The 23,769-nt window shown below is 40.2% G+C and overlaps 1 protein-coding gene across 6 annotated transcripts in view; it reads left to right on the forward strand.

The window, feature by feature from the left end:
- The window catches only part of ZEB1 (zinc finger E-box binding homeobox 1), a 93,986-nt gene that overhangs the window by 15,171 nt on the left and 55,046 nt on the right, over positions 1 to 23,769 (forward strand). For 2 of the 6 annotated variants that reach the window (XM_060782487.2, XM_060782488.2), the window contains exon 1: positions 758 to 868. The exons of 1 other annotated variant lie outside the window; for it this stretch is intronic. In XM_060782487.2, coding sequence (XP_060638470.2) covers positions 811 to 868 — 58 coding nt within the window. In that variant the 5' untranslated portion in view covers positions 758 to 810. Of the gene's footprint in view, positions 1 to 757; positions 869 to 2,143; positions 2,190 to 6,595; positions 6,621 to 23,769 lie in introns of those variants that run through there. 3 more of the 6 variants (XM_067470349.1, XM_067470350.1, XM_060782489.2) reach the window with 2 other exon arrangements.

Consider the following 23,769-nt stretch of genomic DNA (forward strand, 5'->3'; position numbering starts at 1 on the left):
GAATAATAATAATCATACCTTTTATTTTTGGGGGAGTACTAGCATAATCATCATCATCATCATCATACATTTTATTTGTTTACTTGGGCATTAGAATATTATTATTATTAATAATAATAATAATAATAATAATACCTTTTATTGGGGGGAGGCATTAGAATAATAATCATATATTTTATTTTTGGGAGGTATTAGAATGATAATAATCATCACCACCATACATTTTATTTGTCTGCTTGGGCACATTAATAATAATAATAATAATACTTTTATTTATGGACTTGGACAACATTAGGCCTAAGGGGGCTTCCCTAGAGTTCCTGAGAAGGGGAGGGGGCTTCCCTTCCTTTATCTCTCGCCCCTCCCTTATATACAATAATATATCTACTATGCTAGAGGCTGTATATTTTCAATCCCTCCCAATTTCCCCCAGAGCGGGCCCTCTGCGCCCCTTCCTCCTCCTCCTCAGCATTACCTGCCAGGCCCAGAAAACTTTTCCCTCTCCGCTGGTTCGAACGGACGCGCTGCCGTAAAGCGGGCCCGGTCTCCCTTGGCAACGAGGTTCCGGCGGCGGCAGCAGCGGCGGCGGCCAAGCAGCCACTAGGTGTGGGAAGGTGATGTAAAAAAGTGAAGAGAGAGAGAGAGAGAAGGGGGGGGAGCGAGGAGAGAGAGAGCCTGTCACAGGGAATCACACACATCCAGAGAGCACACCACCCAGTGTCGTAAAGTGTGAGGGAGGTGGGGGGGAGGGGGGAGGGAGGGAGGGGAGGGAGGAGGTGACTGGAGCGCGGAGACACCAGCGAGAGGATCATGGCGGATGGCCCCAGGTGTAAGCGCAGGAAGCAGGCGAACCCCCGGCGCAATCACGGTCAGTTGGGCCGCCAGCGGGGAGCGGGCTGCCTTGGAGCCGAGGGGAAAGGGAGCGGGAACAAGGGGAGAGAGGCAGAGAGGCAGAGAGAGAAGTCCGAAGTCTATTCCCTGGCTGCTCCCCCTGCACCGTTAGGTCCGCTACCTGGGCTGGCTGGGCTGCTGCCCTCGCCCGCCTAGCGGTGCCTCCGCTCCTTCATTCCCTCTCAGGCCGGGGACCGTTACTCGCCGGCTCCTGCCCTTCCTCCTCCTCCTCTTCCCTCTCAGTCCATTTTGTCCCTCCTTCTCTCCCTCCTGTGAGGGTTGTTTAGGGACTGAAGGGAGAAGAAGGAGGAGAAGGAAGAGGAGAGGAAGGGGAAAAAGGAAGGAGGCCGCAACTTGGAAACTTGTTATTCCCTGCCCCGAAGAGGGTCTCGGGCTGCATTGACGGGGAGGAACGAGGGAAGAAGAGCAAATAAGAACTTTTTTCTCACGGGAAGAAGAAGGGGGAGACATGAGAGGGGATCCCCCTTATTCCTCCTCCTCCTCTTCTTCTTTTTCTTCTTCCTACCCCTCCCCTCCTTCTCTTCCTCCTCCTCTTCCTCCTCTTCTCTTCTTGCTACTCTACTTCATTTTCTTCTTCCTCTTCTTTTCCTTTCTCTTCCTCCTCCTCCTCTTCTTCTCTTCTTCCTCCTTTTCTTCTCTTCTTCCTCCTCTTCTTCATCCTCCTCCTCTTCCTATTCTCCTTAATTCTCCCCTTCTTTTTCTTCCTCCTTTTCTTCTTTCTTTTATTCCTCTTCTTCTTCCTCCTCTTCTTCCTCCTCCTTTTCTTCTCTTCCTCTTCTTCATCCCCCTCCTCTTCCTCTTCTCTTTAATCCTCCCCTTCTTTTACTTCCTCCTCTTCTTCTCTTCCTTTCTTTTCTTCCTCCTCTTCTCTTCCTCTTCTTCTTCATCCACTTCTTCTTACTCCTCCCTTTCTTTTTCTTCCTCCTCTTCTTCTCTTCCTTTCTTTTTCCTCCTCTTCTTCTTCCTCTTCTTTTTCTTCTCATCTTCCGCCTTCTCTCCCTCCTCTTCTTCAACCCCTTTCTCTTCTTATTACTCCTCCCCTTCTTTTTTCCTCTTCTTCACTTCCTTTCTCTTCTTCCTCCTCCTCTTCTTCCTTCTACTCTTCATTTCTTCTCTTCCTCCTCCCCTTCTTTCTTCGCCTCGTCTTCCTCTTCTTCCTCCTTCTCTTTCCTCCTCTTCTTTTCTTCTCTTCTTTACTCTTGTTCTCCTATTCCTTCTCTCCTTCTTCTTCTTCCTCCCCTGGTCGCGCTTCCTTGCCCCCGCCCCACATCGCACACGTACGGCTCTCCTTTCGTTATTATTATGGTTATGGTTGGGGTGATTATTTTCCCCTCCCCAGGCAGAGTTTTGTTGTTGTTTGCGGTTGACTGGGAGAGCAAAGGGAGTCGGGGTGAATAAGCACAAACAGTTGGTGTGCTTCTATATCGAGTGTGTGTGTGAGATAAAATGTGTGTTTATATGTATGTATATATGTATGTATGTGTGTGTGTGTGTGTCTATGTGTCTATCTATCTAGCACACTCCCCACCCCAGAAAGAATTCTGTTGTTGTTTGTGGATTAGGAGGTCAAAGGGAGTGGGGTGAACAAACAATTGGGGTGTCAATACACAGACATATAGCGTTTATATACACACACACTCACTCACTCACTCTCTATAGAGAGAGCATACATATATATAATAGACACTATATCTAGAGTATATATATAATATAGTATATAGAGTGTATATATATAACACATGAAATATAGATAAAGTGTATCTATATAATATAATATATTATATATATATATATAATACTACATATAGAGAAAGGGAGAGAGACTATAGTTTGTGTGTGTGCACACCTCAAGCTGTGAGGAGAGGCGGGTAAGAACGAAAATTATTATTATTATATTTATATGTGTATATATATATATATATGTATATGATGAGCCCAGGTGAATAAGCACAAACACTTTGGAAATGTGTGTGTGCATGGAGAGTTTGTGTATGTATAATTTTTGAGTTTGTGTGTATAGATGAATAGATAGGGACTGAATAAGCACAAACTCTTTAGAAATATGTGTGTGTGTGTGTAGTTTGTTTATGTGCGTGTATACATTATGTATGTAAAGCGAGCCGGGGTGAATAAGCAGAAACACTTTGAAAATATAGTTATTTGTGTACCTAACTGTCTAGAAGTATGAGCGGTTTGTGTATATATGTAAATATTTGCGTGTATATATGTGTGTTTGTGTATCTAGAGTTTGTTTATGTGTTTGTTTGTTTGTTTAGAGGGGAGTGTTTGGGGGGGGGGGAGAGAGAGAGAGACCCATGCGTTGCTCAACCTTAGTAGCGGGAGGGGGCTCCTTTCTCGTTCCTCGAGGAGCGAGCGTGGCGTGCTTTGGGAGAAGGGAAAGAAGAAGGGGAGTGGAGGCCAAGCACTGTTGCTTGCTGCAGTGGGTATTGATTTTCCCTTCCCCCCCCCCTCTCTCTCTCCATGCTTATTTATTTCTTTTCGCGACGGAGGGGAAAAGGAGGGAGGAAGGAAAGCCCCCCCCCCCCGCTCCCTTTTGCGCCTGGAAAGGGACCCCTCCCCTTCTTTTCTCTTCCTCCCCTTTACTTTCGCCTCCGCCTCTTTGAGTGCCTGCAGTGCATGTTGATTTATCTCCGTAGCCATTGAACATATTGTTTCTCCTCCTCCTCCTCCCCCCTCCCCGCCAGCCTCCAGGTCTTGGCAGAAGTGTTAGAAGTGGGCTTCATTCCCCGCTTTTGTCAAAGCGGAGGGAGAGGGGGGGGGGGGGAGGCCAAGTTGCTCCCTTTCCTCGCCCTCTTCTTGGATGCCGAGGTACCTGTTTGTGTAATCATAACGGGTGGGAACGGCTTGGCCTCCTATCCCTCCTGCCTGCCTGCCTGCCACCGACTCATACCGCCTTATATAGGAAGGGCGCTTACTTTTCATTTCCCAGGGCTGCCTTTCGCCTTTCCTCTCCCCCCTCCCTCTCTGAGCACTACTTTGAAACTTCCCCCGTTGTTTGGTGGGGTTTTTTTTTGGTCCCTTTGCTCTGTCTTGGCAGATAACGGGAAAGCCGGTGACTTCATGGGATGGTTTTGTAACCTTTCTTGGCCATTCTGGAGCTTTGCGTGTGGCATTTCCTGTACTCGGTATATATGGTTGTGCGGATAGGAAGCCTCTTGGCCCAGGACCATGACTCTTTTTTTGTGCACTGGTGTTTTCTTTTCTCTCTCTCGCTCCAAAATAACTTCACCATACTGTAAACAAACAAGCAAGGGGTCTAAAGCAAGCCATATTTAAATATCTGAAAGGGTGTCATGATCAAGATGGAGCAAGCTTCTTTTCTGCTGCTCCAGAGACTACTACATGGAGCAATGGGTTCAAACTATAGGAAGAGATTCCACCTAAACATTATGAAGAATTTCTTGACAGTAAGAGCTGTTCAACAGTGGAAGATGCTGCCTCTGAAGATAGTAGGCTCTCCATCTTAGGAGAGCTGGGTGGTCATCTGTTGGGAGTAGTTTGAGTTATTCCTGCATTGAAGGGTTGGACTGGATGGCTCTTGTTGTCTATGATTCCAACTAAATATTTCAAAGGATTACTCAATGACTATAGACCAGGGGTCCTCAAACTTTTTAAACAGAGGGCCAGGTCAGAGTCCCCAAAATTGCTGGAGGGCCAGATTATAATTTGAAAAAAACATGAATGAATTCCTATGCACACTGCACATATCTTATTTGTAGTGCAAAAAACACTTAAAACAATACACTAATTAAAATGAAGAACAATTTTAACAAATATAAACTTAATAGTATTTCAGTGGGATGTGTGGGCCTGCTTTTGGCTGATGAGATAGGATCGTTGTTGTTGTTGTGTGCTTTCAGGTCATTTCAGACTTAGGTTGACCCTGAGCGAGGGCCGGGTAAATGACCTTGGAGGGCCACATCCGGCCCCGGGCCTTAGTTTGAGGACCCTTGGCATAGACCAAGGGTCCTCAAACTAAGGCCCTCCAAGGTAATTTACCCGGCCCTCACTCAGGGTCAACCTAAATCTGAAATGACTTGAAAGCACACAACAACAATCCTATCTCATCAGCCAAAAGCAGGCCCACACTTCCCATTGAAATACTAATAAGTTAAAATTGTTATTCATTTTAATTATTGTATTGTTTTAAAGTGTTTGTTTGCACTACAAATAAGATATGTGCACTGTGCATAGGAATTCATGTTTTGTTTTTTTTTTCAAATTATAATCTGGCCCTCCGACAGTTTAAGGGACTGACCTGGCCCTCTGTTTAAAAAGTTTGAGGACCCCTGGCATAGTCAGATCTTCTGATCCTCATCCTCGCTTTCTATAAACCAGGCATGAGCAAATATGGGCCCTCCAGGTGCTTTGGACTTCAACATCCACAATTCCTAACAGGCACCACATATTCGCCATACTTAACGTCTGAAACATGCATACATAAATATTGCCTTTCCAGCCGACACACACATGTTTTTTTTTTTTTGTCATGTCAGGAACGACTTGAGAAACTGCAAGTCGCTTCTGGTGGGAGAGAATTGGCTGTCTGCAAGGATGTTGCCCAGGGGACATCCAGATGTTTTTGATGTTTTATCATCCTTGTGGGAGGCTTCTCGTGTCCCCACATGAGGAGCTGGAGTTGATAGAGGGAGCTCATCCACACTCTCCGGATTCGAATCTGCAACCTGTTGGTCTTCAGTCCTGCCGGGACAAGGGTTTAAACCACTGCGCCACCGGTTGATCTAACCGTTCTGAACTACCACCAGGCTCCTGCCCCATGTTGGGTGGCATTATAGCAGGTATGGGCAAACTTGGGCCCTCCAGGTGTTTTGGACTTCAACTCCCACAATTCCTAACAGGTGCCACAACTTCACCATACTTAATGCCTGAAACATGCACACATAAACACTCGCCCACGAGTTGATCTAACGGTTCTGAACTACCACCAGGCTCCTGCCCCGTGTTTGCTGGCTTTATATCAGGTATGGGTAAACTTGGTTCCTCCAGGTGTTTTGGACTTCAACTCCCAAACTTCCTAACAGGCGCCACAACTTCACCATACTTAACATCTGAAACACGCACATATAAACACTGCCTTTCCAGCCAACACACAAGTTGATCTAACGGTTCTGAACTACCACCAGGCTCCTACCCTGCATTGAGTGGCTTTATAGCAGGTAGGGCAAACTTGGTCCCTCCAGGTGTTTTGGACTTCAATTCAACAACCGGCTGTTAGGAATTGTGGGAGTTGAAGTCCAAACCACCTGGAGGGACCAAGTTTGCTCATCAGATCTGTCTATGACATTGCAATGCTAATGCTTTGCTTTAGACCCCTCACTTGCTTGTTTACATGCGTTTAAGGTTGCGGCTCTATTACAGGTAAGTCCTGAAACTGCACCTTTCTCTCTACCTTATTGGAAATGTTAATGATAGAGCAAAAAGGGGCTTTTCTCTCTGCTGACGACACGTGTGTGACATGCGAGCCTGAACCACCCAGTCTCTGGGCAGGAGCTGTAAACATGTTTACCTGAGCAGGAGAGAAAATGGATTTCCCCCTAAAGATGCTCCCGACTATCGTGCCTCTAAAGCATATCAACAGATGCTTTGTGCCTGCTTGAATACCTTACCTTTGAAAATCTGAGGGGGAAAGGGAATCTGAAGGCTGCAGCAAATGGCAACTTGTGCAGGTAGAGAAAAAAATGGTGTGAGTGAGGTTTCTCTTGCATGCATGTCAGCCCTCTCCTGTCTGCTGCGTTCATTCTCAAGGGAGGGATTTATTTACCATGCTTGCTGTCAGTGTTTTTCCTTTGTGCTTAATATTAGAAAAACAGATTTAAGGCTGTGCGCAGCACAAACGTTCCCCCCTGCAGTATGCATGACTTGTGGAAAACAAAAGGTGTGCGGGATACAATGCCATTCTGGTTTTTCTCATGTTTGTGATTTTGGGTTGGAATCATCACACCTGTGTTCTCAGGATTTAAGGAGCATCTTAGTTGTATTATTAGGTGGTTCTAACCGTCATATAGCATTTTAACAGCTAAATAATAACTTGACTTTCCCTGTGTTAACCATCATTGGATAGGCTCGATAATAGATGCCAGATAATAGAGATTTCTCAGCAGTAGGTTCCTGTTTGACTTGCAAATGTTTACTGATCAAAATTGCTGGGGGAAGTTAACCCTTAAACCTTTGCCACAGATGGACAATTGAAATTGTTTCTCTGCCAAATCTCTGTCATAGAGAGGATGTTGATCTCTTGCCTCTGGAAGATAGGTACCATGTCTGCAGCTAATCCTATGCAATGATTTTTCTGTCATGAGATTTAAGGAGGACAAACTGTGATAAACTGACTTCCCTAACTGTTTTTTATCTCGTAACACCAAATTATGTACTGCTGTCTTAATGGAGTAGTAGTATACATTTCCTTTAAAGGGCAGATTTTAACAAAAGGATATATTAAAATTCTTTAAACAGAAATGATAGTTAGTTTTGTGTGTTAACACAGGTGTAGCTGAAATATATACGGTTTTAACTCTCTTAAGGGCCCTTCCACATAGCCTTATATTCCAGAATATCAAGGCAGAAAATCCCACAATATCTACTTTGAACTGGGTTGTCTGGGAGCCCCCGGTGGCACAATGGACTAAAGACCGACAGGTTGCAGGTTCGAATCTGGGGAGAGCGTGGATGAGCTCCCTCTGTCAGCTCCAGTTCCCCACGCGGGGACATGAAAGAAGCCTCCCAAAGGATGGTAAAACCTCAAAACATCTGGGCATCCCCTGGGCAATGTCTTTGCAGATGGCCAATTCTCTCTCACCAGAAGCGACTTGCAGTTTCTCAAGTCACTTCTAACACGAAAAAAAACCTGGGTTATCTGTGTCCACACTGCCATATATTCCAGTTCAAAGCAGATAATGTGGGATTTTATTTAGCAGTGTGGAAGGGGCCAAAATGTGTACTATGTGAACTATTTACCTAGGAGTCAGATGTGTTGAATTCAGTGAGAATTACTTCTGTGTAGAGGATTATGGTTTAAATATAATTACTGTGCTATATTCTTATTGATTGGCTAACACACAGTACTCATAAGAGTACTAATAGCCTCGTATTACTGCCAGAGGCATCTGTGGCCATGTTTAACATTTTGTGTCTGTTAGGCTAATCCTCTCTGTCAGGTATACATTTTTAAAAAAATAATGCTGTATAGCATACAATTCAGTATGAATTTACGATTTTGTGGCAATCGTTTTCTCCATCATATTGCTGTTAGATTCTGCGGCTTACCCCAATCCTTTCTTTCAGTAGTTCATGGGCAAGTAAAGTGTTGTGCTCAGGATACTTCAACTAAAATAGCTTTTGTACTTTGTACGGCTCAATTTGGAATGTGCATAGTCTATTAAATAGATTTGTAATGTAGCTCTCTGCCAAATAGGCCCTAAAGTTGTCCTGTGGTACATATACACAGTTGGGACATGACTGAGCTTCCATATATAGACCTTTCCTTCTGGGGAAAAGGGGAAATAGTTGATGTTCTGTCTGATGGTGGGGCAGGGAGCAGTGTTGTTGCAGATGTTCTCACTGACCAGATGTAGTGCTAGAGCAGACCTCTTCCTGCCATGAAAGCTCATACCTGCATGTGTATATTTGCTTGCTGGAAATATACTAAATGATTTCGGCCCATTACCAACTATCTAAAACATTATAGTATTTATATAATTATTTTTGAACATTTAAATAACTTATTTTCCATTTGCACACATTCTCAATAGACCTGTAAGGCTGGAGATAGAATTTTTCTATTTTGTTGAGTGGGATAAAGCTGGGAATAATTTTTCTAAGATTGCTAAGGGAGTTCATGACTGAGTGATGTTGAACTATCTACCAGGGCCTTCTTTTTCTCAGTCTCAAAGATTCTGAAAGATCCCTTTGCATGTTGATATAGGCAGTATGCCTTTTAAATGTAGTTAGTTTGCTATAGCCACAAAGGGTTCTTGGATCCCATGCAGACGAAAAAACCATAGATGATAATATCCCATATTCCCATATTTTTGAATGGCAGCAATGTGAACACAAACACTGCAGCATATCTGTGTTCATGTCATCACCATTTATTAATAAGAGGTGTGACAATCCATGATTGGTTGTATTTGCAGATCCGGAGGGCCCATTATACTACTATAAATTAACAGAAAACATGCAGCTGAGATTTGGCAACAGATATTAAAACTACTCTCTGATCTGCTGAGATAGCAAAATATAATTTGAAATGTATTGTCAAAGGCTTTCATGGCTGAAATCACTGGGTTGCTGTAAGTTTTTTGGGCAGTATGTTCATGTCCCAGAAACATTCTCTCCTGACATTTCGCCTGCATCTATGGCAAGCATCCTCAGAGGTTGTGAGGATACCTGCCATAGATGCAGGTGAAATGTCAGGAGAGAATGCTTCTGGAACATGGCCATACAGCCCGAAAAACTTATAACAGCCATATAATTTGTATTTTTTTTTTAACCTGTGAACTCCCTAGAGGCCCAGGTTCCAGGAACTTTGGCTTCACTGCTTCTTCTTAACCTAGGGACTTCCTTGCTCACAGTGCAAACCATTATTCTGTATCAGCTCTTATAATGACACTGGTACTGTATTTTCCACCAGATGCTTGGAGACTATCAGCACTTAAGTTATCATTTTGTACAATCCTATACATATAGGCCATGTTCTTACATAGAGTTAAACCATGGTTTAGTGTTTCGTCAACAGGCCTGGGACTTGCACGCTTTCTCTTTATTTTGGAATGGCTAAAGGGAAATTGGAAACTTCTGCTTTTATTTTAAGAAACTGCAGTTCTCATCACATCTAAAGTCTAAATATTAGTTAGTTTCAGCTAATCAATTGAAACAAGCCAGCTTCATATATATTGCCTTGAAGTTGACTTGTTTCAACCATTAATTGTTAAAGTTAATCACTATTTAAGTTTAGGATAACAGAAAATAGTTTTATGTTTGCACATGTCAGAGCAGCTCATAATTATAAACTTTCTCAAAAAAATAATCTTGATGGGAAAACTGCCTTTCTGTTGAACTTCTGTGATGCTTTATTAGATGTTGCACTCTTTCCTCACCTTTTGGACTCTTCCTTCCCTAAGAAAGTAACAGGTGCCTGGTTTTATTTTCTGTCTTTGGACTATTTTTTTTAATCCCATCATATCCCCTCTGGACTCCTCGGTTCCAACTAAAACTTTCCTCTCAATTTTATGGTGAAATCGATCCTTCCCTTTGCAAAATCCTGACACTGTTATACTATGTGGTGCGGAACAGTATGTGTTATAGAGCTTTATGACATACATTTTTTGTGTAATCTTCAACATGCCATTATTTTACAATCTCAGTTCCCTATCTATATATGATTATATTGTAATAAGGTGATGAAAACAAAATGCAGGTCTTTCAGTGTTTCATTCCACTGAATGAATTTGATAAAATGCCTGGCCTTTTTTTTTTTTTTTTTTTTTGCCCCAACAGACCCTAAGTGTGGCTAGTTAGATAAATGAGATATATAACACAATAAAATGTAAAATCAAAGCTCTATGGCCATTTACAGAGCAATTAAAATGGACAGCAATAAAATTACCACATCGTATTCAGATTTTCTGTCTGAAATATTAATGTCATGACCTATTGTCTAAGCCCTAACAAAAAGAGAGCTAGACAACTCTTGAAGCAAGAGATTTTGAAGTTAAAGTGATGCCTCTGAAAAGGCCCTTCCCTCATCCCCGTTTACTGTACCACCAGTTGGAGCAGTAAACTCCAACTGGTGGTGGATATTCAACTGAAATGCTTGGGTAAGTCCAAGCACTTCAGGCTGTGGGTTTGAAATATGGATAAAGACATTCTTCAGATAGCCTGATCCAAACTGTTCAAGACTTTCACGCGACTGTCCATCTCACTTTTAATCTTAGGGGAGTTGCATACATTGCTAAAGTATGCATTTTGCTATTCTAATACTGAAGTGTTCAATATAATCACCCATTGTTCAGATTACATTATATAAATGTTTAATTTCTGAGCCCACTCTTTAGTTTTATTTTCCTACTAGTTTGGGTACCCAGTGTTGCCCAGGTTATTTGAAAAAGTCATTTTTATTGTACAAAATGCATAAGGTTGTGGGTGAACTACAACTTACATCATGCCAGGTTAACCTTGAGAAACTCCATCAGTACTTAAAGTTTGTTATGTTGGGAAAGTTTACTCTAAATGCATCATCGATGGGGTTCAGTGTGCTCTCTGGCTGTTGAGTAAAGTACAGCTCCCACTATGATGAGTCAGTCCCCTCAAACCCCTCCAGTAGGTTGAGTTAATCATTGGGTTCTGTGTGCCAAGTTTGATCCAGGTCCATCATCGGTGGAGGTCACAGTTTCTCTGGTTGTGGGTGAACTACAACTCTCAGAAAGAAAAGTCGGCCCCCAACGCCTCCAGTAATCAAATTTAGGCATATCAGGTATGTGTACCAAGTTTGGTCCAGATCCATTGGTGTTTGGCTTCACAGTGCTCTCTCAATATAAGTGAACCATAACTCCCCCAAATCAAGGCAACCCCCCCCCCCAAATTTTTTGCTGGTCATGGGGGCTCAGTGTGCCAAATTTGGTCCAATTCCCTCTTTGGTGGAGTTCAGAGTGCTCATTGATTGCAGGTGAACTATACATCTCAGTACTTACAACTCCTATAAATCATGGTGAATTCTCCCCAAACCTCTCTAGTATGTTCAGTTGCTGATCAGTTCCTCTGTCTGCTGTATGCCATACGAAAAAATAGGAAAGGGTTAAGGGAGAGGCAGTGGGCGGGGTCATGCAAATTCCACACCAGTTGAGATAGTAAGAAACTCTGGAATGTCTGTGGTGGAGGAAACACATAAAATCTGTGATGAAGTTTTCCCTGAATGAAAACCGTCACTTGAGTAGTGGGCGGTATTGTGTTTGTGGAGGACTTTGACAGGGCTCTTAAACACATTCATGGCATCACTATAATCTGCAATTTCATTGGAGGAAGGGATTTTGGTGGGTCCTCATAGGTGGGGATCATAGCTGTTTGTGGAGGCAGGAGCTTGTCTGTGTAAGTGGACACCACAGACACACATACATATTTTCATGTGTATTTATTATGTGTATAGATGATAAAAAGAAACCTGTACTTTCTTAAGATATGGAAGCTTTACTTATTTTTGTAATTCATGTTTAAATAGAATGGAGGCATGTATCATTCTAAATTATACTGCAGAATATTATGTTCTAAAGAGTTGAACTTTTAAAAGAAAGAAGCATTTATTAAAGCATAATTCTTTTTGATTTACTTCTGAAGGAGTGAAGTATGAAGAAATGAGATTTGAACATTGAAAAGAAACCTGATCATTGCTGTTCTTGCCTTAACACAGGTGTGGACAAGGGTTATTTCTGGGCTATGCTTCCCTGCCCTATATCCAAAAATTAAAAATTGTCACCAACATGGCAAATTTTGCCTTCCAAATGAATAATTTTGGGACTTCTGAGGTTTCAAACTGAGCACAGGCTTTCCAGCTTATAGCATGATATCATATTAGAGTTCTAAAGCACAGACCTGTATTTCCCAATTGCCCTGTTTGCTACTTCAAATTCTGAGAGATGTAGTTTAGGGAAGCCAGGATCTCTCTGGCTGGGAATTCCAAAGGTGCAGCCCTAAACTACATTCCCAGAATTCTGCAGGAGCAAACCGGGTGATTTTGAAATGAGGATCTGCGCTTTAGAGCTCTAAAATGATATTGTCTATAGTCATTGAGTGATCCTTTGAAATTTTTAATTGGAATCATAGACAACAAGAGCCATCCAGTCCAACCCTTCAATGCAGGAATAGCTCAAGCTACTCCCAACAGATGACCACCCAGCTCTCCTAAGATGGAAAGCCCACTATCTTCAGAGGCAGCGTCTTCCACTGTTGAACAGCTCTTACTGTCAAGAAATTCTTTATAATGTTTAGGTGGAATCTCTTCCTATAGTTTGAACTCATTGCTCCATGTATTAGTTTCTGGAGCAGCAGAAAACAAGCTTGCTCCATCTTGAGTATAACATCCTTTCAGATATTTAAAGATGGCTATCATATCACCTCTTGTCTTCTCCAGGCTAAACTTACCCAGTTCCCTAGGGGGTTCCTCACAGGGCATGGTTTTGAGATCTTTTACTGTCCTTCTCTAGACACATTCCAGTTTGTTGGTATCCTCCTTGAATTGTGGTACCCAGAATAAGGGCTCACTTGGGCACAATATTAAAGGTGAGGTCTGACCAAAGCACACTAGAGTGATAATATTAATTGCCTTGATCTAATTGGTATAAATCAGTGACGATTTGAAGGCATGCAATAACAAATTTCTTTAGGAGTCCACAGGAAACACTATGGAGCTACTTTAGTATGTCTTGATGGTATCGGGAAGAATGCCAAAAATGAATATAGCTAATAGTCTTACACTTGTCACTGTGCAAACTCTTCCTTGACCAATCACAGTGATACACTGTGCTGATTTAGCTTTTGGCTTTAGAATATCCATTTTGCAAACATAGTAGGAAGAAAAGTCCTCAGAACCTAGTTCTGACAGTATTATCAGTATGTATGTACTGCTTTTGAACAACACTTATACAGTGATATAGTGAATGGTGAATTGTAAAGCCAAGCAGGGTAAAATATTAAGATTCCATTGTTGTGATTGTTTTGTGCTGACCAGAGTGCCATATAACGTAATCCTGGTGTTGATAAGTGAGCTGTACTGTCTTCTAACATTCTTAACAGATCCATTACTGGATCTATCAGGTGTAAGTGTGACTATCTAAATTGTAATTCTGTGCAATCTGTTAAAGCATAAATTGTTCCTATGGCAACCTCATTGGAAGAAGTCCAGTAAAAAAAAACAACCCCTCAAATCATGTCAGTGCTCAAGAACAGAAACTTTTCTTCCTTGCTATCTATAACCATGAACCATATAATGTGAAGCTGACTTTTTATGTTAGGTTTTAAGATCACATGACTAGGATTGTTCCGTGCTTAGTGCTTGCATATGAACAAGATTATTTTTCTTAGTTTCCTTTGTACAGATTTGAAAATAGGAAATATTCTGATCATGACAGACTCTTTGAAATATTTTTGTCACATTGCATAATTTTGTCATCCTTCTGGCAACTCTATTCTAAATATTTGGTGACTATAGGTTGCCACTGTACTGGGAATCTGTCACAAATGTAAGAAGAAGACGCAGAAGAAGAAGAGATGGCCTCTCTCCCCAAAGGGACTCACAGCAGTTTACAAAAATAACAAAAAATGGCAAATATTCAATGTTCCCAAAGAGATAACAACAATCAAGACAAAATAAGAAATAAAATAAACTCAATATAGCTTAGAAACAACTGAATATAATTGTATTCAAATGTTTTTAGAAGGTTAGGGTTTGGATAGTTTGATATTGTAGCTGTATTTATTGTTGTATCAGGTATTGGATGTTTGCCTTTTTGTGTTGGAATCCACCCTAAGTCCCCTCGAGAAGATAGAGCAGAATATAAATAAAGTTTATTTATTATTATTTATTTATGATTACTTTTATCCCATCCCATGAGCCACCTCATTCCCTTACCTATTTCAGTTGTGCAGGACACTGTAGAAATTAAATCATGAGAGTCTGGTTCATATTTAGGAAGTGACTTCTCCTTTTTAAATAAGATGTTTGTGTAGATTTCAGGTAGGAGGTCACATGCTTTTTGTGGGGTAGCAAGTTACTTTGACAGTTAGGTACCGGTGGGGTGAAGGTGGGAAGAAAACTGCAAAACAGTACCAAGAAATTGAAACTTGGCCTGCAGCGTGGAGACCACAGCTGAGGCTCTTCCTCTAATGACTCATCTGCATCAGGTTCAACCACAAGCAGGTGGGGTAACCTATGGAGCTGAAACCTTTCTTACTTGATTCCTGGCTGCATATCATACAGTATTTGGCCTAAGGGGTACTGCCTTAATACCTCAACCTGTTGAAGTGGTTTAACATTTGTGTAAATTAACATAAGAGTAAAGTGTGTATGTATGTTGCTTTTACAGTAGCTGGGAAACAGAATGTTTATTAAATTCATCTGTTCCCATGAGGCATTTACCTTAACTTCTTCCATCTGCAGACTTCAAATGGCTGAGGGGCTATTCTGGGTGGGGAGTAGTGAGTTTTTTGAAGACCTTAGTGGTTTGAACATTAGAAACTACTCTGGTGTTCAAGGTTTGAATCAGCCATGGAAACCTGTTGGGTGACCTTCAGTATGTCATATTCTCAACCTCAGAGGGAGCAAGGGCAAACCCCTTCTGGGGAAATCATGCCACGAAAACCCTGTCATAGGTTGGCTCTAGGATTGTCGTAAGTTGGAAGTTACTTGAAGGCACTCAACAACAATGTATTGTTTGATATACCTGTTTGTTTTTTGCTTTGAGTTTTGGTACAAGTGAACCCAATGAGACACCTCTTCCTCTTTCCTTTTCTTTTTTTGGAAGTAGTAGTTCTGGAAACAGAAGAATCTAAATATTTGTGAGAGAACTGAATGGTTTTGATGATGTGTTCTTGCCCCTCTTCTGCACCTGTTTGTTACTGCACCTTCAAAGTGATGTTAATTTTTTTCTAAGTTTTGATAAGGAAAACCTCCCTTAACTGTGATAAACTTGCATGCAGTTGTGCCTAAATGTGCAAAGTAATATGAAAACAACGAGCAACAAAATGAATGAGGCATTTACACTATACTTGACAGCTTATTCTATTAACAATTCTGAAAGAGACCCATGCTGGCTGTAAAACACTTGCTGCTTGTTGGCCTCTTAGTTATCTCTCTGAGGGCAGTAAGTAAGGGAGGGTTTTTACACAACAATCTCTAGTGGTGACTAAATTTAATGTGCTCCTTACCTTCTCATTTCTGTGTAAAATCATTTACAGTGTAAAATCATTAGGCTCCATTTGTTACAGAGTTCTGTTAAATAATAGCTTTGTCTTTACTTTTTTGTTTTGTTGAATGCATATCATATAGCCTCTGAAAATCATTTTCAGACTTCTAATCTACCTTTATGTCTTTCATAAATTCACATTCTGTGACCTACAGGGACAGGTGGGATGTTGCTTAAATATCCAGTATGCAGGCAGGTCTCAATTTACATTGCCCCATGTACAATATTTCAAATTTACAACATTCTCCAGAAATAAGGTTTTTATTCACAACACATAGCATTCCCAGTGCACCTGTGGGGAGAGGCAAGAGTGAGGAAGCGTGGGCTGCTTTGGAGTTTGGGTGTAAGAAAAACTCAACTGGTATTTTTTTTTTCTTTTTTATCTCTCTAGTTTGGAGGAGCAAGGAGGGGGAGAAAGCAACTGCAATCTTGACATTTCCAGAAGGAAAGGGTTGCCTGCTTAGAAAGGGTGTGTGTGAGGGGGAGGAAGAAAATGGAATCCTAGGGGTTTGGTGTGGCTGGAGGGAAGGGCTTCCTCTGCCTGCCCGTAAGGATAACTTTATTAAGCACACTGCACTAAAAATGTCAGGAATCCTGCCGTAACTAAAAGCTTGCTTATCACTGTGGACTGAGTGGGGAAAAAAGAAATCAATGAGAATTTTGTTCAAGCTTTTGTTTCTGTTGTGTGCTGTCAGGTTGTTTTTAATGTATGGCAACCTTAAGAAGGGTCATAGAGTTTTGGGGGAGGCAATATTTGTTCAGAGGTGGTTTGCCTTTAGCTTCCTCTGCCCTCCCCTTTTATTCTTTTTTAGTGCAGGTGATTTATATCAGGAGATGTGCTGTCTCTTCTGTTGTACCTTCTTTACCATCTGCAAAAATCGCAGCTAGGAAATGTACAGTACTGCCTTTCTCTTTCCCTTATATGCTTGTTCTTCCTGGGAAGCCTTATGAAGAGGACACAGTATAAGAACACAGTTCTTACCATTTGCTTTCTTTCTATGTGCATCTCTGAAAAGAAACTGAAAAAGTCTAGTTTACCCCAGCCAAGCCCATTTGGGTTTAGTTGTTGCTGTCTATTCTGATCCCTCTTGAAAGCATCTGACATTTCTCTAGCCAGGAATAAATGAGCACTAGTGTTTTGTGCTTTAAACCTCTTAAAATGGGTAGTGTGTTAAATAAAATTGCCAACTTTATGGCAACTTCAACTTTGTCAGAAAGCATCCCCCCACTCACCAGTTATTCCCAGTGAAATCTGCTCTCCCCTATTTACATAAGTGTAAGTTATATCTCAAGTCCAAGAATACAGCCCCAACATAAACTTCTATGCATTTCTCTACTATTCTGATAGGCAATTTGATTTCAACTAAGATGAGTGGCCATATTGAGTATCATTAGCATATAAACATCTATTCCAGCTGAAGTTACTTAAAAAGTTTGTTAAACTAGCTGTGAAAGAAATAGGGTGTGGGTTTTTGAAACTCACACTAGCTCAAGCAGAACATCCTTGTACTTCATATGAAATCTTAGGGCTCTTCCACACAGCTCTATATCCCAGAATATCAAGGCAGAAAATCCCACAATATCTGCTTTGAACTGGGTTATCTGAGTTCACACTCAGATAATGTGGGATGTTCTTCCTCGATAACCTGGGATATAGAGCTGTGTAGAAGGGCTCTTAGACTCACTTGTTGACCCTATGTAACTATTTGCAGAGAGGGTAACTTTTAGGGATAAAAGCCTGCTTAGTTCAAGTCTCCATCACTTTTTATAATCAATATAGTAAAGTAATTGGAATAGAGCACTGATAGTGAAGTACACTTAAATGAGAACGGTGTCCCTCTCTGCAACACTTTTTTCAGTTCATCTTTCACATCTGCAACCTCATCTACTAATATGTCGTTGCCTTTGATTAGAGCAAGATCAGAGTGAAAATAATTCAGTGCAACCTGAAACAACATGCTTCGTGTTGTTTCCTGTGTATCACATTTCTTCTCCCTCACTTCCTCAATTCAGAGTGAAAGAATTTAACTTTTCCTTTATTACTCACCATGTACTCAATTTATACAAAGCATGACAACATAATCAGAAGCTATAAAATGTTGCAAGTGCTATATACCAGGTCTATGAACTGGTGGGAAAATGTCACAATATTTTTTTTTTACTTCTCTAGGGTCCACATTTCAATCCCCGTCTCTGCAAGATGAAAGACAAAGAGTAATGTTTTTTAAGTTGACATAGGTTAAGTTTCCACGTGTAGTTCCACATTCTTTCTTCTAGCATGATTCAGTAATATTATCAACTTCCTCCCTGTAGTGTATTAATAGTTCTATCTTGAGAAGCAAAAATCTCTGGCATTTTTATATTAGATAAACTTGAAGAAATAGCTGGACTGGTTGCAGTGATGCTATATGACTCAATCATAACTACTTTCTTATAGAAACCAGTTTTAAGTTGTTGCAGAATATTGTCATTTTTGATATTGACCTACTTTTCAAAATCCCTAAACAAGGTCATTGGAAACTTTTGCTGCAGTGTCTTATTTCTGAAGTTTGTGCTGTAAAAACATGGATACTAGAGCTCTGTTAATATAGAAAATACTGTTTGTAACCAATCTTCTTTAGCAACTAATTATGGCATCTGCTACCTTTGTATTCCCAAAATGGGTCACCTTAATTATAGTGATAAACTCTTATTGTGAAGCTTGTGCTAAAAACAAAGTAGCATAAACGAACAGAATTTTGCAGTTTACTTAAGTAACAACAGGTCTTTCCATCTTATTGTAATTAGGAGTCCTATCATTTCTCTCCTTTAGAAAATCTTGTTTGTTCTGTTGAAGCACTCAACTACAATTGTGTAGTTAAAGTATGTTGCTTGCGTTTAAATATTGTTACTAAATACAAAATGAAAATTTAATATTTTTGTAAAAACCAAGATTTTCTTTACTATTCATTGTTGTTAATATTATTATTATTATTATTAAGGTATTTATATCCTGTATTTCTGAGGATCTCAGGATAGCATAGAATAAAACTTAATAATTTTTATTTTATTTTATTATAGTTGATGTCGTTGGATTCATGTGTTCATCCAGTTGGTTGCATATTTCCTGTGCTAAGGTTTGCTTCTACTCCAAACTGCATAGAGAATCAGTTTGTATATGAACTCACTAAAATCCATTAAACTTAAGTAAGGTTTCTTCACATATTTGGGTGAATGCCTAAAACAGAATACCCATTCTGTTACTACAGTTATGAATATATGTTTAAGTTTTCCCCAATATAACCTTAGGATCACCAATTTAGCAGTTAAAGTAGAACAGCTGGGATAGTGCTGTCCCCTTTGGGGAGATGGTGGCAGGTTATAAATAATAATAATAATAATAATAATAATAATTACTATTATTATTATTATTATTATTTCTTGAATACAGGAAGAGTGGTTTAACTCTTTCGACCTCATAATACGGGCTAATTTGCCTGGCCATACGCCAGTCCCTCTCTCCTTTTGCCATGGAGCCCATTGCATGATGGACATGTACTTCTGGTGAGGCTCTGTGGCTAAATGGGAGAGGAAGCACCGTACACCGCAGCAACACACAAAACTTCCTATATTGCATTTGCAACAATGGGGGGAAGCCAGGTGGCAGACGCTTCCCCCCATGGGATGAGCCAGCAAGTCAGGCAATACAGGGCATGGGGTAACGGGTTCACTACGCCCCTCGCTGGGCACCACTAATCTGCCACGATGCATGGGGAATCCCTATGTTAATATGATAGGGTCCTTTAGCACTTTTGTGGTGGCAGCTTTTCTAGCATTGGTAGCTGGACGTCTTAAAAAAAAAACAGAAGCTGATCTGGTGAGGTATTAACAAGGGTTAAATGGAATCTATTTAATATATATGGATTTCTAATTGCTACTTCTGCTCCTAGTCCTAAAATCAAAGAAATGCAATGATGAACTACACTGAATTAAATGCAACTTTAATTTGGTAAATGTCACTCTTAAGAAGGAAAGTTGGAAGCTGTATAGTATGTACATGTATGCCTATACTATTACCTGTTTAATATTAATCAGTTAACAAAATGAAGCTGATATAAAATGAAGACTTTTACAAAGTCTTTTTATGCCTCCCCAGCTCCCATAGCAACGTGTCTTCAGTAAATAAAGCAAGCAATAAAGTTTGAGCTGAGAAAGACGAAGCTTTTACTTTTGCCCATTTTACTATACAGCCATATGTGTCTGCCTGCAACAGGCAAGGTAAACTACAGCTAGAATCTCTTATTGATCACATGTCTGTCTCATTAGCTACCTGAGCATAAAAAAATGCACCGATCTGTAAATTTGACCTCCAAAATGGAAGTAATAAAAATGGAAGCAAGTGGGGAAAAATCCCTTGATGCATTTTGAATGAAACCTGCAAATGATCTTGGGAAGGTTCATAGTGCTTTTGTCTATTCGTACAAGGTTTATGTAATCCGCTTGTTTCATTCCACATGTGCATATTGTTAACTTGAAATAAAAACTTCACTGAAATATATTTAACTGGTCTTATTTTTATTGTGTCAGAACCTATCCCCATGCATTCAGTGTTATCTTTGCCTCTGGTAACAAATATTATGTTAAAGAGGTAATGCCCAGGGACACACCTACCTATCTGTCTCATACTTGTAAAGTGATCAAGGAGGGGATGTCACTTTCCCTAATAGATATGCACACATTATTTAAAACAGTAAATAATAAATAGAATTCTACATTTTTTACAGATACACATTATTCAAAGTTCCAAGTTTCAGTAACTTACTTATTTCTTAAGTATTCTATATACTCATGTATAAGTTTAGAAATTTTAATCAAAAAGCCAACCCTCAAAACCTAGGTCAATTTAGCCACAGATCAGTGTGAGTAGCGTAACCTTAACTCTAAAAAAGGGAACCAAAGGAAACTGTTGAGTAGAATAACCAAAGGCATGCACTTAATCTCTCCTGGGAGAACATAAAAGAAGTACCAGTTTCTTCAACTCCACCATGTCACTGCTTCTGGCCTGTTTAGGATGCTTGGGTGGAAAATGAAAGTGGCAGCATTGGTGCTTTCCCCTCTCCACAGAAGGACCTTTGACTTATCCATGGGTCATATCAAGATTCATAATTTAGTGCCCCAACATCTGCCCTTGTCTTACATATGAGGTTGACCTAATATGAGTATGGTATACCATATATACTTGAATATAAATAGATGCCAATAAAATTACATTAATTGAGGCATCAGTAGGTTAAATGTTTTGATTATTTACATAAAACTAATTTAAGATAAGACTGTCCAACTCTGATTAAATAATTATTCTAAATTTCAATGTAATTGTGCTTACGTATCCTTCCAATAATCACCATAGTTTATTTTAACTATACATTTTGGGGAAATGCTGTGTATATGTGGGAAAGCCTGGCGATGAGAGAGGAGGAGAGGAAGGAGAGCTGGGTTGCTGTGCGGAGTGGTGAGGGTCATGATAGAAAAGCATGGAGCTGAAAGAAGTCCTTATTTCAGCCCCATGCCTTCCCGCCAGGATCCTCACCCGAATATAAGCCGAGAAGAGCTTTTTCAGCCAAAAAAAAGACTAAAAAAACTAGGCTTACACAGTGTTCCCTCACTTATTGCGGGGGTTCCGTTCCAGGACCACCCGCAATAGGTGAAAATCCGCAAAGTAGGGATGCCACATTAATTTTAATATTCATACATTATTTTATATATTATTTTCTTACTTGCACTTCCTGATTCATGAGAATGTTCCTTTCTCTTACTTCCCTTAAGGATAGAAACTTACTTTTAACAAATGATTTCTCTTGCCAAATGAACATTTTGTGTCTGGTAACAAAAGTCCAACCCATCTCCAAGTAAAACAGAACAAAAAAAATCACAAAATAACTTAAATTTTTCCATCTTTCCTCATGGAGCACTAAACTTCAAAGACATATTTAAATAATTTGGATTGTAATTTTAATGTGTGCAGCTATTTCACACATTAAAATTTATAACAACCCTTTTATGTGCTCTGCTAATGTGGTACTTCTACTCTAAAATACTACTACTCAAAGTGATGGTCTATGGGCCAATGCTAGTCCAGATCCAGACCATGGCAAATCTCCAGGAAAACTGTCAAGGTCATAGCAATGTGGTAAAAAAATGGTATTGGCCCCTGGTACTGGGGCAGGGGAGAAACTGCAATCTACTGCTGCATTTTGAGCAACACTGCAGTACTGGTTTTTTTCCTTATTTATTTTGCTAAAGCTAATTAGAATCCAGCCATCTTTTGACATCAGTCCTATGTATTTTCAGTTGCTTGATCCTACTAGATTGGTGGAGTTTATGCAATGTATGCATGCAAACTTCTGGTATTTGCCTTCAGTTTCTATATACTTATCTGGTCTATGAAGAAATTTTGCTTCTTTCTCTTTACAGGAGTCTTAAGTAGTATTTACTTCTTGCTTGCTTGTCTTTTGAGTATCGAATATCCGATGTACAACCCCTTTCACTGTTTTCCTAAGTTTGTGGGCATTTATATAAAAGCAGTACAACTTAGAACTTTCCTGTGACTTGCATCCACCTTTGATAAATGTCTAAACCAAGTGTTTGGGGGAGTTTTACATATTCATAATGACTGGTAACTGTTCTAAGCTGAGGGAGCTGCAGTGTGTAGGAGTGTTGCACAAACGTAACAAGAAACGCCTGAGCCTACATGAAAAAAATGTTTTTGGAAATACACCTGAAATATAGATGGGAGAATGAGTATTTAATTGACAGAGCCTATGATATGATGTGTGTTTTCCATTTGCAGTTTGATGTTATTACATAGGGTTGTCAAGAAAACTCTTCCGTCAGGTGCTTGGCTGACCCAGATACCAAGATAACATGGCTTGTATTGTTCTCTTAGTTTTGTTTAGAGTCCAATGGTTCTCAATCTGTGGGTCCCCAGATGTTTTGGCTTTCAACTCCCAAAATCCTAACAGCTGGTATACTGGCTGGGGTTTCTGAGAGTTGTAGGTCAAAACACCTGGAGACCAACAGGATGGGGACCACTGGTTTAGACCGTGTGAACAAAAGCCACGCCTGGAGTTGATTTAAGTGTTTGCAAAATCAAATTGGTAGCTACTTTTCCTGTGATGTTGAATTAGCTTCTACAGCAGAGCTTTCCAAACTCTGTGTTGTGACACATTAGGGTACTTGCTGCAGTGTGTAGGTGTGTTGCACAAACGTAACAAGAAACCTCTGAGCCTATGTGAAATAAGTGATAAATCACATATATAAATGAAAGGGTTTCATGAGATATTTTGTGTCTCCATACATTCTATTATTTCCATTTATGTATGTGGCTGTATCTCTTATAAGGAGTTGGTTTAACTTCCAGTTTGCTTATAAAACTGAATTCTCTGAATTCTGTGTTGCAAAATGATGCATCTATAAAAATGGTGTGTCACAAACATGAATATACCATTTTTCTTTGGTCATCCGGCCAGAGTAGGTTGCTGCCAGTCCCAGGTTTGTTGCCCCAGCAGAAATGTTTACTCTTTATGTTTGCCACCTAACCTGACCAAAAAAAAGTCACATTTGACTTTACAATTTGTATTCCCAACCAGAGAAGTTCATCATCTCCGAACTGGCCCATCTAAGTTCTATAGATTGGTGTGAAATTATTTTTCTATATTTGCTTCCTGGTTTAAATTGTAGGTCATCTTGAGTCCCAATCCTCAGCATATTAATAAAGTTGAACATCATGGAATGACACAATACTAGTGACAGACTTAGTGATCTGATATAGTAAAATATCCATTTACATCTTGCAAAGGCACAAGACAAAAATGAAAAAAAGATG

Source organism: Anolis sagrei, chromosome 6 (assembly GCF_037176765.1).
Source record: "Anolis sagrei isolate rAnoSag1 chromosome 6, rAnoSag1.mat, whole genome shotgun sequence".
Lineage (NCBI taxonomy): Eukaryota > Metazoa > Chordata > Lepidosauria > Squamata > Dactyloidae > Anolis > Anolis sagrei.